Source organism: Magallana gigas, chromosome 8 (assembly GCF_963853765.1).
Source record: "Magallana gigas chromosome 8, xbMagGiga1.1, whole genome shotgun sequence".
NCBI lineage: Eukaryota > Metazoa > Mollusca > Bivalvia > Ostreida > Ostreidae > Magallana > Magallana gigas.
Window position 1 is genome coordinate 38624214 of NC_088860.1, and position 16231 is coordinate 38640444.

General features: G+C 34.6%; 2 protein-coding genes and 1 long non-coding RNA gene across 5 annotated transcripts in view; 2 read left to right on the forward strand and 1 right to left on the reverse strand.

The window, feature by feature from the left end:
• Nucleotides 1–13241, forward strand: part of LOC117690187 (uncharacterized) — a 30495-nt gene extending 17254 nt beyond the window's left edge. The window contains exons 1-4 of one of the 3 annotated variants that reach the window (XR_010708292.1): nt 11375–11520; nt 11841–11970; nt 12372–12531; nt 12865–13241. This is a non-coding gene — a long non-coding RNA (uncharacterized lncRNA). Of the gene's footprint in view, nt 1–11374; nt 11521–11840; nt 11971–12371; nt 12532–12864 lie in introns of those variants that run through there. The other 2 variants (XR_010708293.1, XR_010708291.1) reach the window with 2 other exon arrangements.
• Nucleotides 1–15811, reverse strand: part of LOC117690181 (E3 ubiquitin-protein ligase TRIM71) — a 46400-nt gene extending 30589 nt beyond the window's left edge. The window contains exon 1 of the mRNA XM_066068352.1: nt 15633–15811. The gene's annotated coding sequence lies outside the window, so the exon portion shown is untranslated. The remainder of the gene's footprint in view (nt 1–15632) is intronic.
• Nucleotides 95–1120, forward strand: LOC136270539 (zinc finger protein 79-like). The gene is given in 2 exon segments (XM_066068362.1): nt 95–345; nt 348–1120. Coding segments are annotated over 2 exon segments (513 nt in total). The 5' UTR covers nt 95–234; the 3' UTR covers nt 750–1120.
• Nucleotides 15812–16231: the final 420 nt, after the last annotated feature.

Below are 16231 nucleotides of genomic sequence, written 5' to 3' on the forward strand. Positions count from 1 at the left end.
GCCATCAAGTTTAAGCACTCCAAACAACAGTGTCCTGTGTGCGGGAAGACCTACAGAGGAAACACCAACTTGAACTATCACATGGCTACCCACACCGGCATCCGGCCTCACAAATGTTCCATCTGCGGCAAGGCCTTTACCCAGAAGTCCACTCTGCGCACACACTTCCGGATTCACACAGGCGAGAAACCGTAAAAGTGCCGGACCCGTGCATTTGCGGACTACTCCACCTGCATGAAGCATGAGCGGACCCACAGCAGGGAGAAGCCATACGCATGCCCAGAGTGTGGAAAGTGTTTTGCCCAATCCGGAAATATGCTCCGACATCGGCAGACACACAGGAAAAACTGAAATTCCACAGGAACGTGTCATCTCCTGTCATTGTGTCATCTGCCGTCAAGTTTAAGCACTCCAAACACCAGTGTCCTGTGTGCAGGAAGACCTACAGAGGAAACACCAACTTGAACTATCACATGGCTACCCACACCGGCATCCGGCCTCACAAATGTTCCATCTGCGGCAAGGCCTTTACCCAGAAGTCCATTCTGCGCACACACTTCTGGATTCACACAGGCGAGAAACCGAAAAAGTGCCGGACCTGCACCCGTGCATTTGCGGACTAATCCACCTGCATGAAGCATGAGCGGACCCACAGCGGGGAGAAGCCATACGCATGCCCAGAGTGTGGAAAGTGTTTTGCCCAATCCGGAAATATGCTCCGACATCGGCAGACACACAGGAAAAACTGAAATTCCACAAAAAGTGCTTATACATTATAGAATACATTCAAGAAAGTGAGAATATTTACATTCTGAATCCCTTGTGTTGTTTTTTAGAGAGTTTGTTATTACTGCATGAAATCAGTATTATTCATTTTTCAATGTATATGTATTGCATTATGTTTTATGTATTTTAACATGTGGAATGTTCATGTAAATGTATATAGTACATTGTACTTGTAATTGTGTTTGACTGTTATGTATTTTGTAAAAAAAAAACCAACAAAAACGTCATTTCAAGATTTTCAAATGGATATTTATTTTTTCAAAAGAAATTGAGACCTAAATATGTACATTTTCAATACCAATGAACATTTTAAAAGTAAAAATTATGAGACATTTTTTAAAAAAGTCCATTATTAGAATGAAACAAAAATTCATTTGAATGTGACATTTTTCCATACAGATCTCCCTTCTGCCAAGAATTATCCCCAGACCCTCTACAGGTTCACTGCACACTGAGGGGTTCTTATACCATTGTACTTTTGTGCAGTCAATCTTCGAGTTATCCGCCCTTTAATGTATAGTAAAATATTATGCGGTCTTCTAAGTTGATCTTTAAAAAAACTTTAAAGAACTATTAGTGATAAGGGCCTTTAATGGCATTAGAAAATGAACATCATCAATTAACAATATGTTAATCTTGCTTTCTTTGTCAGATAAACATGTGAAATGTTTTCATGATTTTCATTTTGATTTATAGGCCAACAATTTTGAAAAAAATGACGTGAAAAATGTTGTTTTCCCACCAATTTTGCAATTTAGCGTAAAACCGCTTGATTCGGGAGGGGGAGGGGGAGGGGGAGGGGGGTTGTCGATCTTTCAATATATGTAAATGTTTCTGTTTCCAGATGGGGGGGGGGGGGTGCGTATGTTTTTCAAAATGTACATGTAAAAGTCACTTGAATCTACTTTAAAATAAATTATGGTACTACTCTGGTGTTTCTACCACGTCTGTTATGTGTTTATAAGTAACGTATTTAGTGCGTTGGCAGCCAGCGGACCCAAAATATAGGACTGTCGTGTATTACAGCAGATACCTGCATGTAAGCGGGTATGACAATTCTGTTGAGTTTTGAAATATTCTAAGACTTTTAACATGACGTAATATTTACATTGAGTGTATAGTTTCCCTTCCGATTGAATTGAAAATCTGCAACGTTCAATATTTCTTGTGAATACACATAGCCTATTCATGCGCCATGAGCACAAATTTAAACGTCATCACGTATTTTGAGAATATTTATTATTGTAATATTAATTGAAATATTCAAAATTACATGAACAATTTGACATGTACCAAAGGAAAATGATCGTTTGATAAAATCTAACGCGCATTATATTCAATTTGTCTGCACCGCTTGGTGTGTTATAGGACCGACAACATCCAAAAATTTAAGTGCATGCCGTTTTTTCAGACGTTACTTGCTCATATATATTAACGGTCTTTTTGTGGGCTCCGTCTTTTCAGGTTAATGTCCTCTTCCTAATTTACAAATTATCTCACCAATAATTCCACTGAAATAGTTTTAAGTAAATACAATTTTTAAGCTGTTAAAAATGATCCCGAGTATAAGTTTTAGGAATCCTCCCTCTCCAATTTTCAATTTTTTCTGATTATATATATAAATGATTTATGATAAATAGTTAGAACTCATTTTTCTCTTATTAAACGGTGTAAAAAAGTAAGATGACGACCATTAAATTCTGAGGGGGGGGGGGGGTAATAGTAAAAGTGCCTAAAGATTATTCAAATGTACCATCACGGAAACAAATACTGGCCCTTAAAATAATAACAAATCTAATTTGAAAAGCCTTGTTTTACGTACATTTGCTCAGTCTCAGAGGAATGAATAATGGTAAATGTGTGTCTAGAGCTATGGCGATAATGATTTTAATGAGTTCTATGGATTCCAATTAGACTATATATTAAAATGAGCATTGCTTTTATAACACACATATGATCGAATAACATTTCCGTTCATTTAAAATTGGGCTAAAGAAATAACTTGCTTGTATAGATAGTGATAGTTGGCACATACGTTGAAAGTTACATGTATCTCACAATATCTTGGTTTTATCAAATTAATAAATAAAAACCTGTACGTGTTACTTTGATTAGCATCTAGAATTTATCAAAATTAATAACTTTAAATTGATTGTAAAATAAATCTCTCTCTCTCTCTCTCTCTCTCTCTCTCTCTCTCTCTCTCTGTTCGGCACTTTCAAATGGAAACCATAATACGCATTTGATGTTTTGACAATGTGCCGTTATAAATACTTAAACTTAGACAATGGCTTCAATGTCTGTCACCACAAGCAGCTAACTGTTGTTTTAAGGATTATAAAGATTTTGGAATATTGTTTACATAATAATAGCGGTAGTTGTAACCATGAGCATGTATTTCTAAAAGTATTGAACTGAATAAAAAAAATATAATTATAAATTAACATACATGTAATATCTATTTCCAAAGTGATATTGTTCATACAATAGTTGGGGGAGGGAGGGGGTGTAATTAAGTTCACTTAATAATTACGGTATATCACAATAATCCTAGTGCTTATAGTTGTTGTAAGACAATTGTTATTTCATAACATTTATGAGTCAACTTTATCAGATAGAACAAACAACACTATATAAATAGTGCCTCTTTGGGAGGGTAACAGTTGTAATTGACACCCCTCAATAACCATTGTCAAGCCACGCGAAGCGGAGGTTGACAATGGGTTTTAGGCGTTTCAATTTCAACTGTTACTCTCCCAAACAGGCACTATTCATTTTATTATACTGAATGTTTTGATATAAAAAAAAATATTTTTGGTAAATTAAGATGGTTCACCCCTACCAACCCCGCACGACGAGCTAAAATTCCAAGTGGCATTGACATCCACATCTATCAAAACATTCACATTTTGGGCAATTCAGTAACATATGAGAATCATTTGATGGCACAAGGTAAAAGCTTGACTATGTTTGATCGTATAAATTAAGAAAAGTCAATTAAATTATTGTTAATGTACATGTACACCAGTACGTGAGTTAAACGAAAGAGGCTCAAGAACCGAATCTTCTTGAAATGAAGTTTTGGTCTGACATCATGATGACTATTTCGTTTAAGATTTCAATCGATCGATAAACGGGACGTGTAGTCCTGTCCGTTTTTACAGAGCTATGAATTACAATCAATTTCCGTAAGAAATATAGGGAATCATACGTGGTGGATGTAAAAACATATTGCAATATAGTTTTGTTTTAACACAGTGGCGTCAGAAGAAAATTGAAGGGGGGGGGGGGCTTGACTAATCATCAGAAATCTTGACAAGGCAAAAAAAAGGCTGATTCCCTAAATGATAAAATTCCTAATCCGTGGTGCTGGTGGGGGGGGGGGGGGGTGGTGGGGTAAGCGTACTATACCTATTACTCCAAAAAAAATCTTAAACACCTACCAAAAACTTAATATTACCAAAATCATAAAATTCCTAATCCGTAGTGGGTGGGGGTGGAGGATTTTCAATATAACTCTTAATATTTCTTTATTTTCATTTCAATTCGGAAATGTCGGGGCTGACCCATTCTCGATGCTATGTGCCTTGTGGTTAGGTTTAATTTTGTAAAAAAAAAAAAAAAGGGGGCAGCCCCCCCCCCCCCCCGGTTCCGACGCCTATGTAACACATAATAGTAAATAATGAACATGTATGTGCATGGTGTTTGAACTTAATTTGAAATACATGTACATTTAATGAAAAAAAAAACCACTTTTATTTGAAACCTGCTGGAATTAGAACATTGATAACACAGACTATCATAAGGTACCTATTTATATTTTTTTTTCAGCACAGTTTGGGTTCTAATAAACTTGGCATTTTAATGCTGTGGGGTTTTTTTTCAAATGGCATTAATGCGTTGCATTTCAAGTTTTTATTTTTGGGTCCTTTCTTGGAATATTTAGCAACTTAATAATTATATACATGTAGTTATATAATCAAAATGCGTTGATATTATTTTTATCAATACAATTCATTTTTTTCATTCGGGCGTGCAAATGTAACCTCAAAGAATATTGGGGAATAAGATGGCGAAACTGCCCATTTGGTTTAATCGTAAAATACAATTTCAAATTTAACATTTTTTAAATTAAATATATGTGATATGTTATAATATAAGTTTACAAAAGGGTAATTTCTAACTATATTCAATTTGAAATATTTCAAAAAACGATAAGAAAAAAATAATAAATCCCTAAGTTTTGGTGGTATCGAACTCCCAACCTAAAAAGACAAGTTCTATAAAGCTCTAACCACTGAGCCATTTCATTCACAACAAAGTGCGTTGTTTAAATGCTATATGAGACGTAAGCCACACATTTACGGACTTGTATTAATTTTTTAAAATGTTCAATTGTTGGGTTACAAAATTACATTTTTAAAGTAAAATGGGTCATCTCTCTACATTTTTGTTGATTAAAATTGGTTGAAATTCCATTAAAACGCATATATATAGCTTATGACAAAAATATGGAGCTTACGCGTAGACCCACTCTAGAGAAGTTATAAAAATGACACTATTTGGAGGTTTTGACGCGCATACGCCAGTTTAAATCAATCTATTGCAAGTATCTAAAATATTTAAGGGTTACAAACCGATGTTACGTTAAATATACATTGTTTTTACTTATTTTTTTTTAAAAAAGTATCAGATTAAATGATATTTTAATTTGCAGTATCTACTAGTAATCATTCCTCGTATGGGCATTTAACAAGCCATATTCACCCATCTTCTTTAAACTATTATACACAACATGCAAGCACCTGCCGTTATAGAATTTTCTCCTTATAACAAAAACCCTATATCTAATAATAAACAACTGTATTAATATACTCTGTCCCGAGTTTTTGCTTCCACCACTTTTCGATTGATATTTCAATAATAATAAATACCTTTGTGCTCAAACTACGTTTATCCATTAATATGAAAAATGTCCTGATTATCTGTTTTGAAACGCCCCCTCTATCGCTTCAGGTTTCAATACACACCCCAAAATAGAAAGTCTACGGGGATTTTGCATTGCATCAGCCATTAATAGGCCCGGATGATAACGTTGAAAATTTGCACGAGGTGTCCCGAGTACTTCCGAATGGAGAAAAGATGTAAACATTTCCAATTATAAATCTCCATAAAAAATTTGTTTTCGTTTCTGTGAAATTTTATGAGTGAACAGGGATAATTTGTCAATGAAGATATCTTGGGATATTTTCTATTTCATTGATTTCAACTGTACTTCTTTCACAGGTATGTGTATTTTTTATTAAAAATCATCAAAAAGTGATGGAAGCAATAACTTAGGAAAGACTATAGATATGGGGTATTTATTAAGAGAAAACTTTTATAACGTCAGATGGCTGTGTTACACATATCTTTAGTGAATGTGTACACTTTTACCTTGTTCAGAGTGTGTAATAGAGACATTCTTTTCGAATAATTTATGTGGCTCTGAAAAGAGCCGTTTCTTATTTATGGCAAATGTTGATAGGACGGTAGCTGTGAAATCATTGGACCATGACATCTCCATCCTCTTCCTCTTCTTCTGAGTCACGCCTGACTTGTTGCATCTCCTGAGCTTTGATCATGGCGTACTCGTAGTAAACGTTGCGTAGACCCTCGATTGCCGCCAGGCGCAGACGTAGAGAGTACCGGAAAGAACGTCGACCGGAGGCGTGCGCCATTCGGTATCGTCTGCTGGCGGAGGAAAGTTTCTCGTTGAGCATCACAATCTGGAGGCAGGCTTTCCTAAAGTAAATCTCGGAGTGGTCCAATCTCTTGGCTAACTGCATCACGTTGGCGGAAGACATTCTGCTATTGTTGTCAACTCTCTGGGGAATAATATGGTTTTTTGTGTCGATACGGTTTTTATAAGGATTTTGTCGGGGTTCCTTTGATAAGGCTTCCTCTTATGAGCGGTCTGAAATACCGCGACAAATGGCGCCGATGTCGGCATTGCGTTCCGTATCAAAGCCGCTATCTTATCTGTCTCGGAAACACTTTTAAAAATGGTTTTTAACAATGTCACAATGAACCGCCACAATCTTGAGATAAATTCTGATTTTTAGGGTAAAAAATGGTAAAGCAAGTTCTCAATGTATATTCATTCAGGATATGACCGAAAAAGTTATTTCAAAGTGAAACCATATAAAGTATTATTTTTAAGAACAAAAATCAAAACAAGGACTGAAGATATGGCCTAAAATTTGAAACCATCGAAATAATTTAAATTTTGCAAGCTAGATCTGAAAAAATTGTCAAGTGTTATATAGAACCAATTTTTTTAAATTGGATTCTGTATAAGATTATGAATTATACTTTTAATATTACATGTAATTTACATAAGTAGTTCCATTGATTTCTATATAAGTTTTAAGTTTGAAAATATATTTCATACTTGTTGTTAAAACAACTTGTTTTACAATTATGCAACAAGAAAGTTCTAATTCTGTTGTTATGAAAGCAAAATTTTAAGAATAAATTTTTCATTTTATTTGTTATATTTCCATAGAAAATCAGTAACAGACATAAAAAGTCCCTAATAAACTTAATCGATTTTCCTAAGTAATAGAAAAAAATTCTAATGTATTTTATCATGTATAAACTTGTTTTTATTTTTTTTAGCGATACTGCTAAGTTTATGTATTTTTTTTCATTTTCCACATGTTTACTCAGTAAAATAAACACTGAATGTTGAAAGGGACTACTTTACATTGATAAAATATCGATAGATTTTTTTAAATGCTTAGTAGTTCTAATACAAATGTAGTTACATTCAATTACGGTCTTCATATATTCCACGGGAGAAACTTTTTTTTGGGGGGGGGGGGGGGTTAGGGGCAGTTCGGTTTTTTCTTTCAAAACATTGTACCTTGTCTACGGCAAATCTTACTCTAGGCCTGTTCCCGTTCTGTAACGTTTACGCTATATATGTACGCGTATAGCTTGCTTTATATTTCATATTTTGGAAAGAAAGATAAATGATGGGGGACCTTAAAAAATATCAATCCACCCGTAATCAAATTCAATGATGTACTGGTAATTGAACTGTATATCTTTAACCGCCCCCCCCCCCCCACCTATCAAACCCAGTTACAACCGAGTTAATCACCTGGGCAGAACACCCCAACCCTCCTCTGTGTAACATTGATGTTCGGGACTTTTTTTTTTTTAGTCACCCCAAATTAAATATTTCCGTTGTACCCTACAAATTACCAAAAACATACTACGTCTAAAATCATTATAAATGTAACTTTTAGTAGCCCCCCCCCCTCCCCCACGGATTAGGAATTTCATGATTTGGGGGGGGGGGGGAAATGGGTAGGTAAGATTTTTTTTTATTCTGGAAGTATAGGTATTCTCCCCCCCCCCCCCCCACGGATTAGGATTTCCATGATTTTGGGAATTAGTTTTTTCCTTCCTCAATATTTCTGAGGATTAGTCTACCCCCCCCCCCCCCCCCCCCACTTTCAATTTGCTTCCGATGCCAGTGTGTAGTAGATAAATACTTAAATAGAACAGCGCTTTGTACAATAATTAATATGCTCATACATTGTAATATTCTCCTGAACGTAGCCTAGTCACGGTAGAATTATTCTCTCTATAGCCTAAGGGGGTTAAGGGTGAGGGACCGCATTCTTTGCGAGTGGAGGGGGGGGGGGGGGGTACATTTCAAGTCGGGTTCGTAATACAGAGACCAGTCGTCTGGATGATGATGGTGGTAATTTTTTCTTAGTATGCAAAGATGATCTTCATTTGTTTCTACTTCCTTGAAGGGGTTGTAATGGTCGAATGTGAAGGTACACACAGCACTCTTCAGCCATTCTCCAGAAATTGTTCCAAATATGGGATTGCTTTCAGTGAAAAATGAACTTTTGATATTCGTGTTTTAATTGTAATAATATTGAAGTACAACTATTCGCCGATATAAATATGAAATTTGACTCACCAAAATTTCTTCGTTTACGAAATATTTGATTTTGAAGACCATACTAAAAACCCTGTTACGGAAGTCAGAAGTGAATTATTGCAACTAATCCTCGGCCTGTACAATAACAGTAAACTTCACTAGCCACTTTGTTTGATATCATATTGAATACGAATGACATATTTGACAGAATCATGAAGAATTTAAATTTAAGGGGAACATATTTTCAAAAATATCTTTATTTTAAGAAAATCTTTATTTTCAACAATAAAAAAGAAAATAATGCATCATCTTTCATTCAAGTTCAAATGTAAACTAGAAACAATTTCATATGTTCAATGATTTTAATTAAAATATTGAAACAACAGAACATTAATATAGAGATGTTGAGAAATTGTACATCACAAATTGATGTCAGAGGGATTTTTAAAGATAATGGCCCAAAGTTACGGAAGTTAGCAAATGACCTTTTTCTTGGAGAATATTTTTTCCAATACATTTTACAACCAAATATTAGCGAATAAAAATCAAAAACAGGTTATTCATTGTAGAAAATACATTTTTAACTTAATAAGCACGCTTTTTAACAAATTTCTTTCCTCTAATTAGTATGTAATCAACATTACATTGATTTAAAAATGTTGACATGAAATATCGGTCTAAAATAGTAAAATACCTAATTGTATTAAAATTGCATGCTCTGATGGATGTACCAAACACAATTATGAAATATACCGGTAAAAAGTCAAACATATAAATCAGTTGTCTTTTTATATTTGATAAAAAGCTTGGATGGTTCGTTACGGATGTCAGAGATTATCATTTCACAAATATCTACTCCTATGATGTTTTAAATAGTCATGAAATTTATTGGTTATATCTTCCTAAACTTCCTTTTTTATGTGGAGGAACTGGGGTCTTATCCCCATTAAAATATGGATTGACTGAATCCACATCTCACCTTTTTCGGACTTTCACTTATGTTTCTCCATGTTTGCCTGCTTTGCATTAATGTATATACGCATATAATGTATTAATGCATATATATACATATGTATATGCATTGTTACTAATAAGTCAACTAAATAAGGTCTGTTTTTCGCAAGTATATATAAACTCTTACTAGTTTAAGTTTCGGGTATTAGTTCTTAAAAAACTGACATCCGTAACTAATCATGTTTAGAAAAAAAAATCATGAACAGAGTATTTATCAAATATTCTGATCCGGGAATAATACCATTTCGATATAAACATGCATGCATATTAATACAACCTTGAAAAGCCAAATATATTTTGGTCACCTGATATTTTTTTTTATTAAATCACATGTTGTAGAAAACAATAAGCTTGATGCACTATATTTCAATACAGTAAACTTTAAATAGCATATTATGCTAATATTACATGAAAAATGACCACTTTGTTGATTTTAAAACATAAGAATAGATTATCTGTCGTGGAAAATATACATAAGAAGCACTGGAATGAACAGATGCCAAATCTGTTTTTCCCCTGATATCCGTAACGCTGCAGCAAATATTTAAAAAATATTGTCAAATGATAAATTGTCTTAGGTGAATTGGTTTTAATCTGCAACTGATATATCTCTTGCAAATAAAAATAAACTAAAACAGATAAATCCACACATAATGATTCATATTTTTTCGATAGTTTAGCACACTCTCATCATATTTTTCTCAAAAATGCACTTTGTATCAAAATATTAATTGCTTCAGTTAAGAATATCAACATTCCTTTACTTTCTAAACTCATGTTCTGTTTCGCTGAACAATCCAAATTATTATCGATGGAAAACCGAGCCCTATATCACTGATTGAAAATACTGTTACGGATGTCATACGTTACGCCGGTCAGGGGTTTTAGTAAATTTTCCTCTCACTGTACCATGCTATTACATTATTTTTCTACAGATGATGATAGATAGCTTTGGAACACTGTGTTCTCGAAAGGCATCATGAATAAGTTTTTCAAATGCCATGAATTTAGTTGAAAATTGCGTTACGGAAGTCAGGCTTTGAAATGCGTCAAACTCAATTTTCAATTATATAATCGATGATTTAAAAAACGCATAGATTTTCGACTGTAAATTGTATATATTTTTCTTTTAATATGCCTATGACATTCAATTACTATAATATCAATAGATATTGTTTTGAATATCATCGCTTACTTTTAAGTCAAACACGTGTTACGGAAATCAGGACGGTTTCAGCGACAATATATAAATCGGGGGGAAAAAAGAAAGAAAAGATTGTTATCAACAGGTGTTTACTGACAAAACACGCTATGTGATGCTGAAATAAAAAATGAGTTTTAATTGTCTCTTTCATCACCGTAATGCTGTTTAGTATTGCAGTAAAATTGAAATATTCACGTGCGACATGCTGAAAAATACACAAACCGATTTTTTATTGAAATAATTTGACATTATTTGACACTTCAAATGCATATTGTTTGGTATCAAAATTTGTAATTTTTACTGTAGATATCTCCTGAGAAAAGTATCAGCCAAATACATTAAACGGCAAATAATAATTTTGTGATGAATGCTGGCGACAACATTATATCATAATTGGAACCATTTCTGGAGAATGGCTGTCTTGAGTCCCGTTCTTGTTGGAAGCCTCTGCCTTTCCATGTCGGTCACAGCCTCTGCTCCTGATGACTCCGAAAGACATTTCAGCTGTTTTGCCCAATTGATTGAAGTAGTCTGTGGGAAGCTTTCTCTCAGTCTGCTCTACTGCATTACAGTATGTAAAAGCACAGGAATGACAATATCCATGTTGTTTAAATGATAAAGTTGCCTCCCTTTGACTAGATGACCATCTAGTAGATCTTTTAATAATTATGTAATTTTTAAACTTTACATACATACTGCATGGCTTATAAATCATTCCAATTATTTTGATACAAGTTAAATGCATGGATTTTAATCTATGTTTCATAATCCCAGATTACAAATAGTGAATTAAATGTAGTTATTAATAAATGGTCTTAATTTTGCAAAAGTAATTGAGCATAATTTTTTTTTAATAATGTCGGTTTACAAAATGTTTTGTTTCACTTTAAGGTGCCCACTACCAAGAAGATAATGGTGCCCCCAGTCACTAGACTATTTCTTCCTCTCTGATGCTGACGGTGGATTGTTGACCATGCAGTTCCGTCATTTCAGGAGACAATTAAAATTTTGTATGCACAAGGTATAATTCACAAAGCTTGCATTAATGCAGCCTTGTTGTGCGGCATAGAATTTGGTTTAAAGCCATAGGAATGCCCTTTCTCAAATATTTGCATGATTCAAATAGAGCGTAAAAATTATCTCCCAATTATATCAACAGCAGGGGTTTAGAGAAATGGAATAATAAATTATTTGTTTAATCATCATCCTTCCATATTCCATTTAATTCAATAGAATATATTCTTGCTAATTAATGTACTCAATCCAGAATTAACAATTTTGCATCTTAAATTGACATTTAATGATCAGTCATTTTAGCATCTCTACCTGAAATTTGGGTAAAATCCAGCCTTTTTTAAAAGCTTATGTATATTAAAACAAGCACTTTTTTTTCATATTTCACATGTATTTTACTTGCTACAGTCATCAAATAGCAGTCAAATCATCTCAGATATCACTGTCAGCCCACACTCATAACTGCACTCGCTGAGAGAGAGAAAAGAGCCTAGCTAGCTCATACCTGATCACTGCTCCACTGACCACAGATAGGCAGTATAACTGCTGCTTCAACGAAGACAAATTGGTACCGGTACTTATATGTACAAACTTTGTACTTTCATTTGATATATAATATAATTCCTCTCCCTCTTTTAAATTAAATTACTTGTTAGCATGACAATTGGATAATTGCTGACCCTGCAGGCGCCACAGTTTTGACGCCATCATGTGGTTGATGTCAAATTTAAAAGGCTAGTTGCTGATGAACAATACATTGATTTCTTTGTTTAAAGTTTTATTTAAAAACATTAATTATCATAAAGCATTCATAAGCAGTATCATGTATATCTATGTCAATATACTCATTGTCTAAATACATTTTTAGAAATCTTGTAAGCAGTTCTGGAAAATCATTCAGATAAAAACACCAAGGGACAAAATATATTTCACACAAGGATTTTGTAAAGTTAGAACAGAAGATACAAGATTAGCAGGAAATCAAACATCTACTCTAATTCTAAAGGTTTAAAGGTAAGTCAAAACAGTTGTCTCATTGGATATGAATTCTGATTGGGTTAATATACTGGTATCACTCCTCTATATAAGTAATGGGCCTCAGTCCCTTTGTGGTCTCGCTCCATTGCTGGTAAAGAATTGAGTGCTACCTGTCTGTTAACCCATTATGTGTAATTAAAACATGTCACACAGAGTTTGCTGATAACCACATGTAACAAATACAGTCCATTCATTCTAATGTAACAAACACAGATTATAGACACAGTAAAACAGTCACTTTATATATACATCTATAAATAGAAAAAGGAGTTTGTCTATATGTAATATACATGTACATAGAATCACTTGATTTACATGTGATACATAAACACAGTTTGTTTACATGTAGTATATAAACATGGCCTGTTTTTTTGAGATGTAATATCAATATAAATATGATATATAAAGATATAAAGACTAAAGAAATGGAATGATTAACTCATGACAACCTAACACAGATACAGTTAGACAGTCTGTTTACATCTTGTAGACACGGTCAGTGTATGTGTGATACATTAAATTATCCACACACAGCGTGTTTACATCTGATACACAGCGAATGATGACATGTAATGTTTACATTATATCTACACACAGTATGTAATATATACTTATACGCTTTGTTTACATCTAATTGATACAGTTAGTTGATTTACATGTAATATTGGATTTTCTTCACTTTACCTTCGTAGTACTCGGCCACAAAGAGGTTGTCTCTGGTGTCCACACATAAACCCCGTGGAAGCCGTAAATGACAGTTGTCAATGAAGCGGAGGAACTGTCCGTCCTGATCCAGGATGTGGATACAGTGGTTGTTATAGGTACAGTCTGCTGTCAGGATCCGACCCTGGCTGTCTGTTGTGATGCCATATGGATCAAATGATCCCTTGGTAGTAAAGGGAGGACCAGTGTAGGTAAACCGGAGTTTCCCGGCATGATTGACCACCACTACTGCACGGGCTCCACGGTCTGACACACAGATATCCAGGTTTCTGTTCTCACTGATGTGTTCATTAATGTAACCAGATGAATAGAGAGGTTGTCCTTTGTCATCGTACTGAATACTTTGTTTCTCTGTGGAGCCAGAGTAACGCACAACTTTTGATTGTTTTCTATCATCACTGACCATGACAACCAGGAGGTCACCAGAGGAGGTACCACAGACACCGAGAGGTAACCACCCCCGTAGTCTGATCACTGTCTGTATCTGTGTATTCTTCACTATGTTCACAGTTCTATCACTGTAATCATTATAAACTAGATCCCCACTCCTTGTCACTGCTATGTCGTATGGATACTTCCCTGACTTGGTTTGGATGGACTTCACTCGTTCTCCTTGGAGGTTGTAGAGTTTCATCATGTCTTCATCACCACACGTCCAGATCTCTGTATCATTCACACACATCACACGATATACTCCATCCTCATACTCTGTGTCTATAGCTGTGATGACCCGGGGTACATCCATCAGTGACCGGTCTGGGGGAGAGGACTCGGCTCCCTGGGGCAGCATGCTGTAGTCTTGTTCCTCTGTTGTAAAAGATAATGCTGACAGAGAACCAAACTGTTTAATCAGCTGATCTGTGTGGATTTTCTGAGGCCTAAAGTTTGGTAAGGACACTTTGAGTTTAGGAGGCAATCTTCTAAATTCAGCATTCCTGGATTTGTACTCAGAGACAAGGCAGACATCTTTGGAGTTCAGTAACTTCTTCAGTTCAGCAATGGTCTGTGTGATTTCAGAAATGGTGTGTGTGATTTCATCTTCCTGTTTATTTAGGATGACCAGGTGTTTGGATTCCATTTCCTCCAGGTTAGATTTCAGGTTTGTGATAATGGTGTCTATTTCTCTGTGCCAGACTTCTCCTTTTTTGTCAATTGCTGTTGTCAATTTCCGGGAGTTTTTACTCAGATCAGCTTTCTGCACTGGGATGTCTGATGCAATCTCTTTGTATTTAGGATAAATGAATTTTTCTAATTCTTGCAAATCTTTTTGTAAAATTTCTGTTTTTCTTTCAAAGCTTTGGAAAATGTCAATTTTTTTATGTCCTGAATGTTTTCCAGATGATACACACTTTGCACAAATAGGAATGTCACATTGTTCACAATGGAGTTCACAGTGTTTGGTGGGGTGTTTTCTACATTTAGGATTGTCCAGAGAGGTTAAATATTGTTTAAGTGGAACCACTTTATGAACTTTAGAGGAATCAGAGAAATGTTTCTCCACACAGTCTTTACACAGATGTATATGACAAACTTCACAGTACATGGGGGCCACAGAGTACTGACACAGGGTGCAGCGTACAACATCCTGGGCGCTGTTCCAGGGGTCCATGATAAGGGATCCCTTGTAAGTATAGGGGAACTCAACCTGGAAAGTAAATTCAGTATGTATATATGATGTATACATGTATTATCTTGGTTTGATTAATGTGTTATTATATTCAAGATTCAGATATATTCCATTTCATGGATAAAATTTATATCTGTGTTGAGTCATGCATGTATAAGTATTTTTTTTTATTTTTCATGACTGATTACAAAAAAAGAATGAATTTAAACATAAGAAAATATTAGTCCAAAGATTTTAGATTATCAAGAAAACACAATAAGAAAGTGGATTATAAAACTTACCTAACGTTACCCCATTGGTAAACTTCAGGTCTTCTTGATCCAACATGGCGGGCGTCAGGTGTTTATTCTTCCTGGTCGGTTGCTACCTGTGCAAGATCACGTGAATGAATTTAATGCCAGGTAGTAATTTGTGTCTGTGTATGTGTTGGTTCAGAATTCAGGTCACTTATTGTTGGGAAGTTTAAATAGATCTGACATTTTTATCAGTATTAGGTAAAGGGTAATATATTAATTTTTATTATGAGAAAAATTTAACGTCTGGTGCCTGTGTGCTGAAGATATTAAAATCAGCTTTAAAATGTAGGCTATTTTTAGTTTCAAAGAAATAGATTTTGTTTCTTATGATCTTTTTCTTAAATCGACATTTCTGTAAAAGCTGGTGTGGTGTAATGGTGCACACATTCCTTTGGGATTGAAGAGTGGGTTCAAATCCCATCATCAGCATACAAATGTAGAGACTTATATAAATTCATGTTAAATTAATGTTTAATGGTTGAATAATTAATGTAGCAAAAAATACAGTAATTAAAGGTTGCATGGTCATGAATTTTTTTGAATCTACATGTAGCAGTACGATGCGTCCTAATTATCACCGTACA